At 39.4% G+C, this 15,592-nt stretch overlaps 1 protein-coding gene across 6 annotated transcripts in view; it reads left to right on the top strand.

Moving 5' to 3' along the window:
- LCORL (ligand dependent nuclear receptor corepressor like) overlaps nucleotides 1-15,045 on the top strand; it is a 170,859-nt gene extending 155,814 nt beyond the window's left edge. For 2 of the 6 annotated variants that reach the window (XM_067530356.1, XM_067530359.1), the window contains one exon: nucleotides 14,877-14,896. Coding sequence is in view for 4 of the 6 variants with exons in the window: in XM_067530357.1 (XP_067386458.1) it covers nucleotides 9,391-9,500 (110 nt within the window). In the remaining 2 variants the exon portion in view is untranslated. Of the gene's footprint in view, nucleotides 1-9,390; nucleotides 10,665-14,876 lie in introns of those variants that run through there. The other 4 variants (XM_067530361.1, XM_067530358.1, XM_067530357.1 and 1 more) reach the window with 4 other exon arrangements.
- The last annotated feature ends 547 nt before the right edge of the window (nucleotides 15,046-15,592 follow it).

Here is a 15,592-nt window from a genome sequence, read left to right on the forward strand (position 1 = left end):
CATCATAAACCACAAGGCAGAGAGAAAAATATTTTCTTGGGCTATGGCTACACTGACGGCGGCAAATTTGCCGTGGTCAGATTGATTTCTCTGGATCGACTGAGCGGTCAGGGCAGACCCACTCAGTTGATCCAGAAATCGACGTACTAAGATCAGCTACACAAGTAGTGTAGCACTGCGTCGACGGGAACAGTGTTCCCGTCAGCACAGTGCAGTGAAGGCGGAGTGCAGAAGAGAAGCTCAGCAGTCGACGGCAGTTATGCACGTTTTTGCGTACTTTACATAACTCCCATCGACTGCCACCGATTCTCACAGGTAAGTGTAGACAGGGTCTTGGTGTAGTACTCAGTTTCTATTACTGTAAAGTACTACATTTTGTTTTATAAACACAGCTGTGGAGGCAAGATATAGTGAAGGACTTCCACATTTCTAGGCCCTAATACAGGAAAGCATCCTTATTCTGAACTGTTCTTTGAATCATGTACATAAGAGCTTTTTTGAATTGTGTGCAATTGTGTGCAAAATATATTGTGTGCAAAAAATAACTCGGCTCATGCCTGTCTAAATCTTTGACTTTGTTTCCAAAGCTTTGATATTATTCCTGTATTTTGTCTCATTCTGCATCTTTCAAACTCAGCCAGCCAGACAGAGTTTTGCTGGCACTTGATCCAGATAAATGACTGATTTGAGAAACGACCAATAAGTAATTATCTAACAGAAATTCAGGAAGGTAAAAAGGTTCTAACCTGGCAGAACTAGGCACTTTTCAAGGGCAGGACTAGTTAGTTAGTTTAATTTAGTTAGTTAGTTAGTTAAATAAATAATAGCTAGATAGCTATTAGAAAACTTGATATGATTCTGTCATTATTAAGCTGATCAAGAAGAATCTTATGGTAACAGAGAAACTGACCAGGGTTACATATCAAAATTGAAAGGAAAGAGCTGGTAAAATTTATTCATCTTCAGTATTCACCATCAAAACTAATTCTTACGTTAGATATTAGGTTCATTTTCTAAATGGGGTACCTAAGGAGCAAAGTGTTAAACTGACTTCCGAAATGTTACATAGGAAGGTGCAGCAGGAATGGGAATAGAACCTGGATCTGCAGTTTTTGACCCATATTTCATTTATTTAGACCACAGCCCCTCTTATACACATTGGCTCAACTCTGTGTAGCTAGGTCAATAGTATAAAGGAAGTAAAGTGCTTTGAGACTGTGAGATGAACAAACAGTGGGATTTTTTGGACACGGTAACTAAGAGACATCAGAGAGGCTCAGCATAGTACCTGAGAGGCATAATCAGCCTACTGGGTTAAGTATTGGCTATAAATCTTGGGGTGGGACATTATGACTTCTAAACACTTTTAAGCCAATGTTTGGAGAGAAGTTAAGCTGTGGGTCACATTCATACATGACTAACTTCACTACATAATGAATGTACATATCTTAGGTGCAAATTGAATGAGACAGATCACAGGAGATAGTATTGACTTGCTAGCACTACCCAGTCAAGTATTCTATTGCATTATCTATCTATTCTTTAAAAATTTTCAAACCTTGTCTTTATTTTTCCACACAAAAGAATGCGGAGGGGAGGAAAGATGGGAAAATTTCAAAAATCAGTGAAAGCTGCTAAGTGACAATCTATCAGAAAAACATTGGGTGAAATCCTAGTACAACTGCCTCCAACATTGACCCTCAAAACCCTCCAACTCTTAACAACTATGCCTTAAAGGTATCATCTAGACCATGTGTTTTCAACAAGGAGACATGCCCCCCTAGGGGGCATATCAAACTTTCTAGGGGGTATGGCTATGGACACCAGAGATGGGGGCCAAAGGGCTATTGCCCTAACTTTTAAATTGGGGAGCCATGACCCCTGACTTTTGAGAACCTGAACTCTGCAAGGGCACAGTGAGGGGAGAACCAGATCCCCAGCTCCTTTCTGGAGCTGGGTGGTGTAACAATGGAGCCACTTCCCTGCTGGCATGATGGAGGGGTGTCCTTGCCAAATTTGAATGAGCAGAATTGTGACCTAGTGCACAGGGTCACAGCACTACTCAAATGGAAAGATAAGTGGTGTTTTATAGTGCGATTTGACTTGCATTTTGATTTAAGTAATTTGTCCGTTAGCTCCTGAAAAAATGCAAGAAAAAAACCCACTAAAATGGGATGTTGGGTTGAGAGCTTCTGAGCTAGACTAAGCTTAAATGAAATTTAAGACCAATACAAATATTTTAAACATTCTAATACAACATTCACATGGCAGCATTGTGCTAGTGCATATTAATCTATCCAATGTGGTGTTTGTATCAGAGGTAAAGATTTGGTTTTCTTACATTGTATTTGATTTGTATGTGATCATTTCTTTAATTTCTCCATTTGGAAATTAACTGGGCTGTGATTTCATGCAATTAAGATAGTGGCAAAATTTTGAAGTACTACAGTTTCATAGGGTAAGCATTCTTCTCTAGACATGTTTCTTTTTTCTTGGCTAACATGGAATATAAAACACTTCTATCCTTTTCAGTGATCCTGATTCTATAAAATGCTGAGTGCCTCCTGGAAGCTGTTGAGTGCCCTCAAATCCTAATTAAGGCTCTGATCTGGCAATGAGTAGTGTGTGCACATGAACTGCTGCACCCACATGAAGCCCATTGGACTTCAGTGGGGCTTCACCCAGGAGCAGCAGTCTGCATGTGTGCTATGCATTGTAGGATCAGAGCCTACATGTTTGTCTTCAGTGGGAACTGAGGGCCTTCAACACAATGTATTGGGCCCGTTGTGATCTAGAACAACTACCTATATTGAAATAATGATGTGCTTATATATGAAATCTGGCAATGAGATCGCATATTTGTCATCAGTAGCATGCAAGGTTTATTGTCTGGCTATGAAAATAATGTTTTTAGTTTACAAAAAATAAGAACAGGAGGCAATGGGGTAAGATAACCTCTAGAACCAAAGTTAAACATTTGAACAGACTATAAAATAAATCCAAGAAGAAAGTCTCTACCTACTTAGGAAATTTCCAGTGGACTACTTTACAAAGGCAGATCCCTTCTCTTGAAACACTGCAGTTGGAGCTCAGATTAAGGACATAAATCAACAAGACAATTAACATAATTACAACAGAATTATAACATGATCCAATGGCTGAAATTTGAAGCTAGACAAATTCAGACTGGAAATAAGGTGTACATTGTTGACAGTGAGGGTGGATAACCATTGGAAAAATGTACGAAGGGTTGTGGTAGATTCTGCATCATTGACAATTTTAAAATCAAGATTGAATGTATTTTTAAAAGAACTGCTCCAGGAATGATTTGGGGGAAGTTCTGTGGTCCATGTTATACAGGAGGTCAGACTAAATGATCACAATGGTCCCTTATGGCCTGTTCTGTTGCCATGATATATGCAAATAATTTAGAAGTGCAGTATTGAGGTGCGATCAAAGGAAGCTGATATAATTTCAATGCTGGTCAGTGGACAACTTTTTTAAATATCCAGGCAAATCCTTACTCTGCAAGAAAAATAGACTATTGCAATGAATTACACACAAGCTTTATTGCTCATCTAACAAAATTAGAAATTAAATAAAAAAATTTCTCTTAATTGGCCAAAGTGTGATGCCTTGCTACATTGTATGTACTCTTCAGCACCTCCCTTTCATTTTTCTCTCATCTCAGTCTACCAGTTGTTATCCTGGATTACTTCAATTTCTATAATTTCTCCATCTGTTTATTTTGCTTTTTTCTTCATAAGATCATCAGCTCTTGGCTGACTGGCTTGGTCACTTTCTTCATACAGGTCTTCACCAAGCACTGCTCACTTCCTGACTTCACTATGAGTACTTGATTACTGATCACTATCTCATCTTATCTCTTCTACTGCTGCTCACTCCATGCACTGCAGTCTGTCGGATCCAATATTCCTTTCAGGACTATCAGAGTCTGACCTCTGCAGCTTTCAGTCCTTCTTCCCTTTCTGATCTCCATTCCCTATGATGGTCTCAACTTCCAACTGCACCTTCTCCCACCCTCACCCCTGCTTAATTCATTCACTCTTCTCTCCTACCACTCTATTTATCTCATCAGACCCCAGCCTCTTCTCAAGCCTTACATCAGCTTTCTGTTCTCCCGTTTTTCTGCCACTGAGTGTCTGTGGAGAAAGTCCAGTGCATTTCCTGCACTCCAATTTCATTCTTTCTTCAATTTTGCACTCTTCCTTCTTGAACTCTACTTCTCCATCCACTCCTTAGGCTTGAGAACTGTTTCCTTCTTCTCACAATCAAAGTCCTTCAAATCTTTCCTCAAAACTCACAGAAAGCCTTTTAGACATAGCCACTGCTAGCTTTTAAGCCACTTCCAGCTCATTGCAGGCCACCATGTACCTTACAATTTGTATGTACAGCACTAAACGTAGTAAATACTAATTATGCAAAGATACCAGGTGTAGTAGATTCCAAACCGTTAGTTTCTGTGCTTCTTGGTCAGCTAGTCTGAAAACATCAGAATGGTAGAGGAGCTAATCTGCCTCTGCTCCCCTCCCCAAGACTGCCAGCAGGTGATAGATTCTGTGCTTGTTGAGAAGGTGTAGCAACCCCCATTTCCTCTCAATTTGTTTTCACAGCTGATAGAAGAGGAACTCCTTCTGACTACCACTTGTTGGTCACGAAAAAACAGCTAAAAGCTGTTTAGATTGTTCTGAATCTCTTGGGATTTATGTTCATGTAGCTAAAGATATCTGTCTGGCCAAGTCTCTCAAGTTTAAGAGAATATGGCTATGGTGTGAGGCAACTGGTGCCTCATTAAGCCTTAAGGTTACTATCCTGTCTGTTTCTTTTAAGTTTTGTGTCTCACAAATTATTTTCCCCTGTTTTTCTTTCAGGTTCAGCAGTTGAAACTTATCTGACTTATCCAGCTGAATTCAGCTCCATCTGTGTCTTACCACAGAACCCATCTTAGTCAGTTCTACGCGCTGTCTTGAGACTCAGTGCCTTGGCATAGTTTGTCTGATATGAGAGGCAGAGATGCCTTGAACTGGCTCCAGAATTCTCTTCAGGGGCAAGAGACTTCAGGTTTCTGTTTGTCTTAGTGCATTTGTACACATGGAAGTTGCACCAGTTTTCTTAAAAAGGTTTTTAAAGTGAATTAAACCAGTTCAAAACCCTGCATAGATGCTCTTATTTCAGTTTGAGGGATTTATTTCAGTTTGGCTTAAACCTGTTCTAGTCAATAAAGTCAAGTTTATATTGATTTAACAATGTCCACACAGCCCTTTGTATTAATTTAAGTAAGGGCTTGTCTACATGGCAGCAAGCCAGGGTGCGAATCTACACTGCACTGGCTTGCTGTGCAGTTATGTCCCATATGGACATTGCTACAGCATAGTGGAAGTCATGGAGTGCATCTTAATGTGACTATTGCTTCAAAGCTGGTATGCTGTAGATGGGCACCCCTGATTGCCGCACAATAACTTGCTGTATAGACAAGTCCTAAATCAATTTTGAATCACACTTTTAGTTAAACTGGTGCAACTTTGCATGTAAAGAGCCCTTCATACTCTTGGGCCAATTACTGAATAGTGTAATCAAATCTTTCACGTTTTTCTGTGCAATTCTGTGCACAAATTATTTGGGGAGGGGGTAGTTTGACTACCACTGTCACTTTGCAGCTCCATGTATAAAGTTCTTAAGCACTTTCTAAGTGATGAGATCAGTATATTTCACATTATAATGTGTGTAAATATTATTCATACCATACCTATGTTGTCATATGTGGCTCTGTTCCTTCAGTGGACTCTTATCACCTACTGACTGGCCTGTTAGCCAGAGTAGTATTTTCACACATACCCAGAAAATATGGTTGACCTCTTACCAACAGAGTCTGTATTTAGGCTTCTAAATTTCATAAGTGCTCAGTGCCCATTAACCTCACTTTTGAAAATCAAGTCACTTATTTGGGATACTAATGAAGATTTAGGAGACTTATCTTCAGGTATATGTGTGTTAAAATCCTGGCAGTATTTCTTTTGCTATTTATCTATGGAAAGTTCTAGGAATGTGTGAGTGACCTGCTGTCCCTTTTCTCTAGAAAATTCCTGGCCCAGGGTAGTCTTCTCCTGCCTCGGAGGCCTGCTTTTAAGACTTTGCATTGCTGTCTTTTCACTGCTATTTGTGTAAAAAATGCACTTAGTGGCATAGATGTTTCAGTCAATGGAATAGTTGATTTTCAACCTTAGTTATTCCAGCTCACTTTATTCCGAGGTCTCAATAAGTTGCAAGCCACATTTGAACTGTTGCATCATATCTCAGAGTTAATCTCCATCCAGGACACACTAGTTTCTTGATATTACAGAGAAAGTTCTGAGTTTAGATTAATCCAGTTCAAGCTGCAGTATACAAGGCTGCATCCATCACAGATGGAGAAACCATGCAGGACTGTCAGGCCCCTTTGGATGGATCACCTTGATCCACAAACAACAAAGCACAGCATTGGCCTGTTCTTACTACAGTTAAGTAGAATAGGTGTAAGGTCTTGATTCTGTTACTGGACATCTCTTAACTAGTTCTGGTCTAGGTTCCTTCCTTAGACATTTCAATTTAAACACTAGTGGCAGCTTAAAGCGGCATGTTACCGTTTCCTCTTGGCAAAAAGCTCTGGCTAATTGCTTGGCCTTTTACAGAACATCCTTGAAGTTTTTACGTTTCTAACAGTTGGGAACCTATTACAACTAGCATCAGTTTGGAGAAAAAAAATTCCTGTAAATTGTTCTCTGAAATGATAAATTGTAATAGACCTACTCATGCACTTTCCCAGCAAAGTTGCAGATGCATGCTTACATTCTTTTATGCTGACACCTTTTGCTTGAAGATGGAACTGGTGGTTAGCCAGTATTATGGTTCAACATGCTACCTTCTGCCCTAGAATTTTATACCTATAGGAGTTGGAAGCATGGAGTGTGGATCTGTTATAACGTAAACTTTCTGACAACAGTTACTGGTAAGTAATTCTCTGGTCCTGACAGGTCCCTGTGCCTTCCATGCCCAGTAACTATCTCCTTAGCCTATATTTCCAACCTCCCCATCTAGCCAAGATCTCATCAGTTTTTTTAAAGATTAAAAAAAGACTTCCAAACTAGTTTTTCTCCCCTGCCCACTCTTTACACCATTTCCTCCCACCCAACAGCCTTAATTTTAGTCTTGTAAGATGGCTTGCTTAGTGTCAGTCTCTAACCCTTCAGTCTGTCTCTTCAGCTCCATCCATTCTCACCTCCTAACTTCTCTTTCTCCCTTTTTCTCACTTGTTTAACTATTTAACTAAGGGATTTTGTATCCTCTATTTTTAAAAAGCCTCCCTGGATCTCACATTGCTTCTCCAACTACTCTCTCATCTCATTAAGCATGCTGTCTATTTCCAAGGCTCTTTACTTCCTTCTAACTCTCTTGAATCTTCTACAGTGTAGCTCCTGACCTCTCCTTTTTACCAAAAAAGTTGCTCCATGTTATATTAAGAAATCATTTGACAAATATAATTGACACACAGGTGGTAATTTTTTATAACATTTTTTCTGTTGCGTTTAGGAGCTCTGACAAAAAGATTTTAAATTTCAGGCACAGTTAAAGAACGTATCACATTTCTGCCTAGACTGCCCTAACTCCAACATACAGGCATTATGTTACTTGTGCATATTTGAAGAGATGTTGATTCTGGTGTGGTTGTAGATTTAAAACATTTATATTTTGTCCTCTATTTTTCTTGTAAAAAAGTCCAGGACTTTTGTCCAAGATAATATTTTGTTATATGAACTAGGGTTTTACAAGACTTCATCCAGTATATTTGAAAAACTTCTTTAAAAGCTTCAAATCAATACATACCCCTTCATTACTGGGAAAGGGGCTACAGTAAAGGATGATAAATTCTGTATTGTTCCATGCAGACCATCCATTAAATCATATCACTAGCAATCCTGAGGGGTGAGGGCTGGGGAAGGGAATAAATTGATGCTTCTGTGGAATTACACTATTAGGGACTTTTGATTTGACAAGGGAGTTTTAATGGATTCAGTTATAGTTGAAGTAAAGATAGTGATAATGTGGTCCCAATTCAATACTAAGTGAGCAAAGCCAGCACCACAAAAACATCCTCCAAAACACAACCTAGTTTAAAAAGCAGCTGTTCTCTGAAAAATAGCTTTAAAAATTGCACCTTTTTATTCAGCCCATCCAGAGTTATATTTTTAGATCCAGAAAGGACCATTATGGTCATCTAGTCCAACCTCTTGCATAACATGGGCCGTATTATTACATCTAGTAATTTCTGCCCATAACTTCTGGCTGAAGAACATAATTTTTATATCTGCTTATGTCAACTTTTACATTTTTCCTAATTTTTTATTCCTGTTGACACTGGGGGAGGGAGCTGAAATCTGTCCCAGCTCGCACATAATCAGCAGAATTGTTTACCGAGTTTCAATTGCAGAATCTTGATTATTGATTGATGTGTCAACCAGAAAGAACACAGGTTGACTTAAAATGAGTTTGAATGGCTGGCAGTGAGAAAAAGACATTTTTATTTGTAAACTGAACAGATTTGGAAGACAAAAACAGGTAACTCAACAATACCATTTTTAGAGTCAGTTGCACAGCACAACTGCCCTATAATCTAACGGACAGTCTCTTCACAGTAGATGCCTAGGACTGACCTAGTCTAAGGGATTAAATTGCTACACAGCAATTCACCCGGCAGTTCTGTTGACTATAACTGGCCAGAAGATTAAAAAAAAAAAAAAATCTCTAGTTTCCATACTGTAGGTGTCACTTCATCTGCTTCTCTTGAGGAATACAATTCACAACCAATAGAAAATAAGAACCGTTGAGAGCATTATTTTCTTGTGCCTCTGTCTCCTAGTTTAACTCCTTGGGCAGTGCAACTACACAGTGATCTCTTGGGGCTTGTGATAAAGCCATGATTTAACCCTTCGAGTTCTATAAATGTTTGTTTATATTGCTTTAGAGCATGAAAGGCTGTAGGAATAGCCTGATTGCCATGATAGGTTTTTAATTACAGACCTTAGAACCAGAGGCAAGTGTGAGCATGATATGGTTACTTTGCGCTCCAAGAATATTTGAAATCTTTTAAAGTGTTGCCACAGAAAATTATGGTCCTTACAATAAAGAGATCAACCATATTAGTGCCACTATAGCTGGAGGGCAGGGACTGGTTTGGGACAGCACAGTTTTAAAGGAGAACGAGCAGCTTTTTAATTTTCTTAAGTCATTTCAATGTGGGTTTTTGTTGCCAAATTTTGTGCATTAAACACTGAAATCTATATATTTGAGCTATTTGTAAAGTCCAGTTTTTAATTCCTCGCTTCTTTTTCATAGGGCCTCTTAATCCTGTTGGACTGTCTTTGCTGGGCGGATTTGCAAGCAGAGCTGCTGAGTACTCCATGACCCCAATTCAAATGCCACTTCATGGAAGCACCCAAGTCTAACTTCAAAACCCATGTATTTGTAAGATGAATGAATGCATCTTTCACCTAGTCCCTCAGAATGTGTAATACTGCTAATGCACATGAAACTGAGACCTCCTTGCAGTGATACGAAGCAGTCTTCATCAGAACTAGACACACAGTCTTTCTACTGGCTGTAGTTTAAATTCAGCAAGTTGCTACTGGTTTTGCTGTAAGGCAAAATGTTCTACTGTGGGTAAGGAAGACCCCTGAAATTGCAGTTTCACCTGAGACTGCTGAAATGAGCCATATCTTTTCTTATGTGGGGTTTTCTTGTAGTGGGAATAGGAAATTAAGAGTTTTCACTTGCAGAGCTTCCTTTAAATCATTCCTTTTGGGGGGCAGAGTTTGATCAGCACTGGATCTGACAGGCTGCTTGGAACATGGAACTTGCAGATCTCAGTGATTCAGTGGATGCCAGAGCCCTCTCTATAGATTTCCTGTACTTCAGCACTGCCCCCACGCTCCTATCCTGCCAAGGCCCAGGCCAGCAAGAGCATGGTTCCAGAAGCTGCTGCTAAGGGCTTTTCCTGAGGTGACTGCTGCAGCTCTCTCCTTGGAGAACACTGGGATAGTCAGAGCACAGAGGGGAAGAGCAAATAAATTAAAGCTGACTGCATTCAGCAAGCAAATAATTTGTGATTTCCTATTGAGTTGGTGGGGTCACCCTTTGCCCAACCACTCTCAACTACAAAGCTTTGTGTATTTGTGTGGAGCATCTGTGGAAGGGTTTCCTGGGGTCAGGGAAAGCTGGAGATGAGGCCATGGAGGTTGGAATCCCCACTCCTAAGGAAACCAGTAACTGACTCCTCCGACAGAAGGGGAGAAGACAATTAGGCCCACTGTTAAGGTCATGGTGTAATCTGCAGCTCTGCTCTTCCCAGCCAAAGGTGTCTGTGTGAAAGCACCAAACAGTTGTAGACATGAGAAATTTATGCACCCATTTCTATTACTTAGAACACATTTGTTTAATACTTGAGTGCAGCACTGTACATACTAAGCTTTGCTTGAAGAACAAAACATTTTTAAAAGTTTATTGTAAAATGTACTGTGTAAGCACAGCGGTATTTAGAAAATAATTCTACTATTTTTGTGTTCATCATAAATCTCATAATTCAAAATATATTTCAAATAAATGTTCCAAAATAACCAGGTTGTTTGGTTTTTAAAAATGTGTGTGATTTAATAGGTGCATACGTTATCTGGTGCTGCACAGGTAGCTTTGAGATAAATCAGTCAAGGTGAGAGGCAGAGCTAAAGGTACATGATGAAGGACCTGTTTTGGCCAGCACAATAATCTTATAGTAGAAAGAAGTGAGTAAAGAGTTGTTTAGTTATGCCCATTGAAAAAATAAACAGCATACATCTTCTCTTGCTATTTCTGCTTTTAAATATCTGTTAAAAAGCAGTGATAGTTACTGTGTATGGTTCCAGATAAAGAAAATCACCGTCCTAGAGCTGTATTACATAGCAAGCTTCAGCTGCTTCGTTGGGCCTTCTTTTTTTTTTAAATCTAATTCCTGTCTCTCCTAAGAGAGAAACCTGCACAAGATACTAAAGGTTTAAAAGGTTACATGACTAGGCTTTCAGTATAAGGCGACAACACTTCTTTTTTTAAAGTCCGACCTGAAATATTTCATGGACATGTTGGTTCCCACAAGAATGTTTCTTTGATGCAGGATGGAATAGCTAGACAGAGAGATACCTAAGTTCACATCCCTGCTTTGAGTCAGGCAAAATGTGAGCTTAAACTGGTCACCTCTGTTGCAACTCGGTGCCCTAATGACCAGGCTATTCTGGGCTTGTGCTTGCTCACTATTCATATGAAGGGTTTGTTTTTTTTTACAAAATGTTTCATTTCACATCAGAATGAAAAATTTTGATACCTCAAAACTTTTTGCAAAAAGGAAATATTGTCTTCTGGCCATTCGAGTGACAAATGCTAGGTAGCATATGCTTGGCTAGTTTCCATATTAAGCTTTCATATTATTTCATTAATATAGTTTATTCATTAAACGCAGATTTTGTTTGTCATCAGTTTCCTCCAAAAGCTTCCTAGTTGATCCAGCAATGTCAAAATACCAGCAGTGCATCCCCCTTAGAGAAATAAAATTGGTGCATATGGACACTACCGTGCAATAATCGAATTGGTCATTTTCCAACTCAGAATACAAAAATATTTTTCATAAGACTTTCCCCCTCCCCTGCTTTTTGTAAAAGGCTCAACTGACTCAATGGCTTAGTTTTAAAATTTGGCAGGCACAGTATATGGTCCTGCATCACGGATGTGGGCTTTGCTTTGAACATGAGAGTTGCCTGGCCTAGTTATTTAAGACCAGAACTTAGTTGTAGAAACTGATTTCAGCAGCACATCCCAGTTGTGCCTTGGGCTTTCCTATATCTGTAATGGGAGCACACTATTTGTAAGTCACATCTGGGGCTGGTCTGAAGATTACTTGATAAAGGGAAGTATGATTTCTTGAAGCTAGAAAGGGCAGGCTAAATATTGGTTCAAGAAATTTGGTTTTGAAATGTTACAGCTTTTTGAAAATCTGACTCAAGCACAGGCCACGGTCCTTCTCTTCAGTATGATGCACCAAATTCTAGTGTACAGAATGTTCTCATCATTTCTAGCTAGAGAATGGAACGTGTATGCTACTTAGTGCCATCTTTTCTTACATTTTATGTATAAAATAATTGTACACATGCTATGTAAAAAGAACATACTTTAATTAAAACCCATTTCCTACAGCAATAACCTGCAACTTTTTTCTGTAGCACCTGCCCAACAAAGAAACAAAGACATGCACATTAAACTCCAAGCGCCATAAGTTAAAGCCAGTGAAAAGACCTCTTTTCTGACACTGTTGCTTGGTCTAATTTTATTTAATACTTCATATTCCTTGACCTGTTGTGGTCTAGATACGGAAAGCATTTAAGTTTTGAACTGGTGTTGCAAACGGCAAGTGAACCCCACTCATGGGGATTGGTAAGGGCTGGGAATGCTGCATGACTCTCACCATTATCCCAATCCTCTTCCCACACATTCTGCAAATGACCACACCTCTGCCCACACTAATTAGGGATACAACGCAGAGGCTATGAGCTCAAGCAGCCTGTTGTAAGCTACAGAAGATCTTAGAGCCACCAATGCACTGCCTCCTCGCTTCCCAAGCATTATGTAACCTTCTAGGAATAGGTTAGCAGGAAGGGCAAGAATGCAAAAAGAAGGAAGTGGAATCAAAAACAAGAAGCAGCAACACAAAAGAAAAAGTGAAAGAAAGTGGAAACAAAACAAGAAGTAGGAAGCAAGGTGCAACTGTTTTGGGCATGGCCCAAGGGACCGTGGGGGACGGATTATAAAAGGGGTAGGAGTTATTCGCTCTGACCCAGTGTTTCCGAGTCTTTGAATTAATCTTCAGCAAACTAACACCGTTTAGTTGTAATAATGTCGTTGGGTGTCTAGCTGCTTCAGTGCTGTTGTAGGCCCATTACATTTTTTTTTTAAGTAAGCATAAAAACCAGTGCCATGCTTGCCAGGCTGATATGGAGATTTAGATCCATTTCAAAATAGGCTAATGCCTTTTAAGGCCAAGCAGCCTGTGATTTAGTCTGACCTCCAGCGTAACAGCTCATAGTATTTCACCAACTCATTCCTGCATCAAGACCATAAGTTTGGTTGAATTAGCACACATTTTTTTAAATCACAAGTGGATATCTAAGACTTCAGGTGATGGCAAAATCTCCACATAGGTAAGTTGCGGCAATGAGGGCCAAATCTGCAGCTTATTTCCAGTCAATTTGTATAGCTTCAGCAACTAGCCCTTGAAACACTGGGCCTTTGGTTATCAATTCTTTTCCTTATGTAGGGTCTAACAGACTAGACAGCGATACTCAGACGTCAGTGGTTCAGATGCCAAATTAGCAATCAGCATTACCCAAAAAAAGCCAGTGTAGTGTGACTTCACTACTATTTATTTATATTTTCACACCAAAATTATTTTATCAGCTACAATTGGTTAATAACATAGTAAAAGCATCCTCATTGGTTAATTATTAAAAATCTATGTGTTGCAAAGCAATACAGGAGATACATGAAAGAGTCACTTGTGGTTCATGAGCCTCCATCTGAGTATCACTGGACTATGATTAATTCACCTGAACCACGTTTTTTTCCTAGACTCACTGTCAGACAGGCTGTCCAGAAACTGAATCTTTTTTGTAGGTGAAAATGTGAACACCTGTAATGAGCACACTATGGTTGCTGGCTCTCATGGACCCAATACGTTTTCCTCTGACAAAGAGAATGTGTTCAGAACGCATTGAAATTAGTCTCTATAAAGTAACAGGACAAAATTCCATGCTCTGTTTCATTTTGTCCATTGAATGCGTACACTACCTTGTACTGATGAGGTTTTTTTTTTTTTTTTTTTGCAGTGAACAAATTGAATGCTCAGGCTGATTTCAGTGACCTGCTCTTTTTTGAAAGGCTCAAAAAACAAAGCAACTCCTCCCAACCAACCATGGAAATAGTGTAGCTGTCCTGATTGTCTCTGTCATACAACCTGGACCCTGTCTACACTTATTTCTGAGATTCAGCGGCACTCAACAGGAGTTACGCAAGCTACGCAAAAAACTTGCGTAACTCCCGTCGACGTCGCTTCTCCTCTTCCGCGCACCGTCTTCACTGCACTGCGCTGACGGGATCCACATTCCCAGCAACGCAGCACTATGCCACTTGGGAAGGTGGTCTTAGTATGTCGATTTCTGGATCGACTGAGCAGGTCTTCACTGACTGCTCAGTTGATCCAGAGAAATTGATCTGACAGCGGTGACTTTGCCACTGTCAATATAGCCGTAGCCCTAGTTTCATTTTAGCAATAAGCAAACTAGTTTTACACAGTAAACTTTGGGGACTGGGGCTATACTTTGACTACATTTAAGAGCTCTCAGGTTAGCCTCACATGAGTAAGCGCAGCTGTACTGCAAAACACATAAACTGCACCAAGCAATTGTATGAGCAGCTCATGAGCTGTTCTAATTTGAACAGTAGCCTATTAGCCCCTGATGGGCCAGCCAATTCAAGTTTAAAGCACCACCACATTTGAGTTAAAGGTCAATGTGGACAGGCCTCGAGTTGGGGGCAATGCTTGAGTTATAATTTGATTTAATCTTATATTGTGCAGAGCCTCAGCAGCACGCCAGTCCCATTTGGTGCCTCTAGGGTCTACTGCAATCGAACTGAATCAGTGAACCCGAGCTAGCAAAAAAAATTACTTCCCTGCCCCTGCTCACGTCAATGTGCCTGGTTTAGATGAAAACTAGACTAAAATTCTTTAACTCCTTTTTTCCCTCCAGCCTGATACAAGTGAAAGCCTCTGAGAAACAATTTATTTGACATGAACACAGCAACTCAACCTTTGAAGTCTGTAAAGAAGTGCCTTAATCAGCCCACTGAATGGAATCTGAGATTTGCAGCAGTACCTCTTGCCAGCTGCAAAGTTTTTAACCAAAATCTCAAAACTGATGAGAACAAGTTGATTGCAGCTATTCTTGCACTATTACTTTGTACATTGTTGATTTTTTTTTCTGCTAAATAATAAGCATTTATTACATTGATCTTGAAATTATCTCATGTGATTTGGCTTTTTATTAAAATCATTAGCATTATTCATTTTGATGTACTCTTTATATGTTTTTTACATGAAGGTTTGCATCTGACCAGTATGGAATTTTGCAGTACAACTCTTATATCTTTTAATAGTATTTTGTGATTTTTTTTCTATTGTCTTTTAAGTTTAATTATATTGTCCCAGTTTTATATTTGTGCACAAAAGTTAATATATTTTGTGACATGGATCACAATGTGTAAGCATTTATGGCAATGATTCAGAAACATTTCTGGTGGAGACTGACTACCTCGAAGCAAAGCAGTAAGAGAAGGCAAAAGATGTATAAAATCTCATTAATCAATGTTCAAAATTTACAGAACAAAATCAGATTGCACAATACGTTTTCCTTCTCTAAGGGGGTTGACAGTGGGGTTTATTTTCACCTAACCTGAGAACTTTTGT

The sequence above is a fragment of the Emydura macquarii genome, unplaced genomic scaffold, assembly GCF_026122565.2.
Source record: "Emydura macquarii macquarii isolate MOO-44397 ecotype Brisbane River unplaced genomic scaffold, CSIRO-AGI_Emac_v2 contig_3062, whole genome shotgun sequence".
Lineage (NCBI taxonomy): Eukaryota > Metazoa > Chordata > Testudines > Chelidae > Emydura > Emydura macquarii.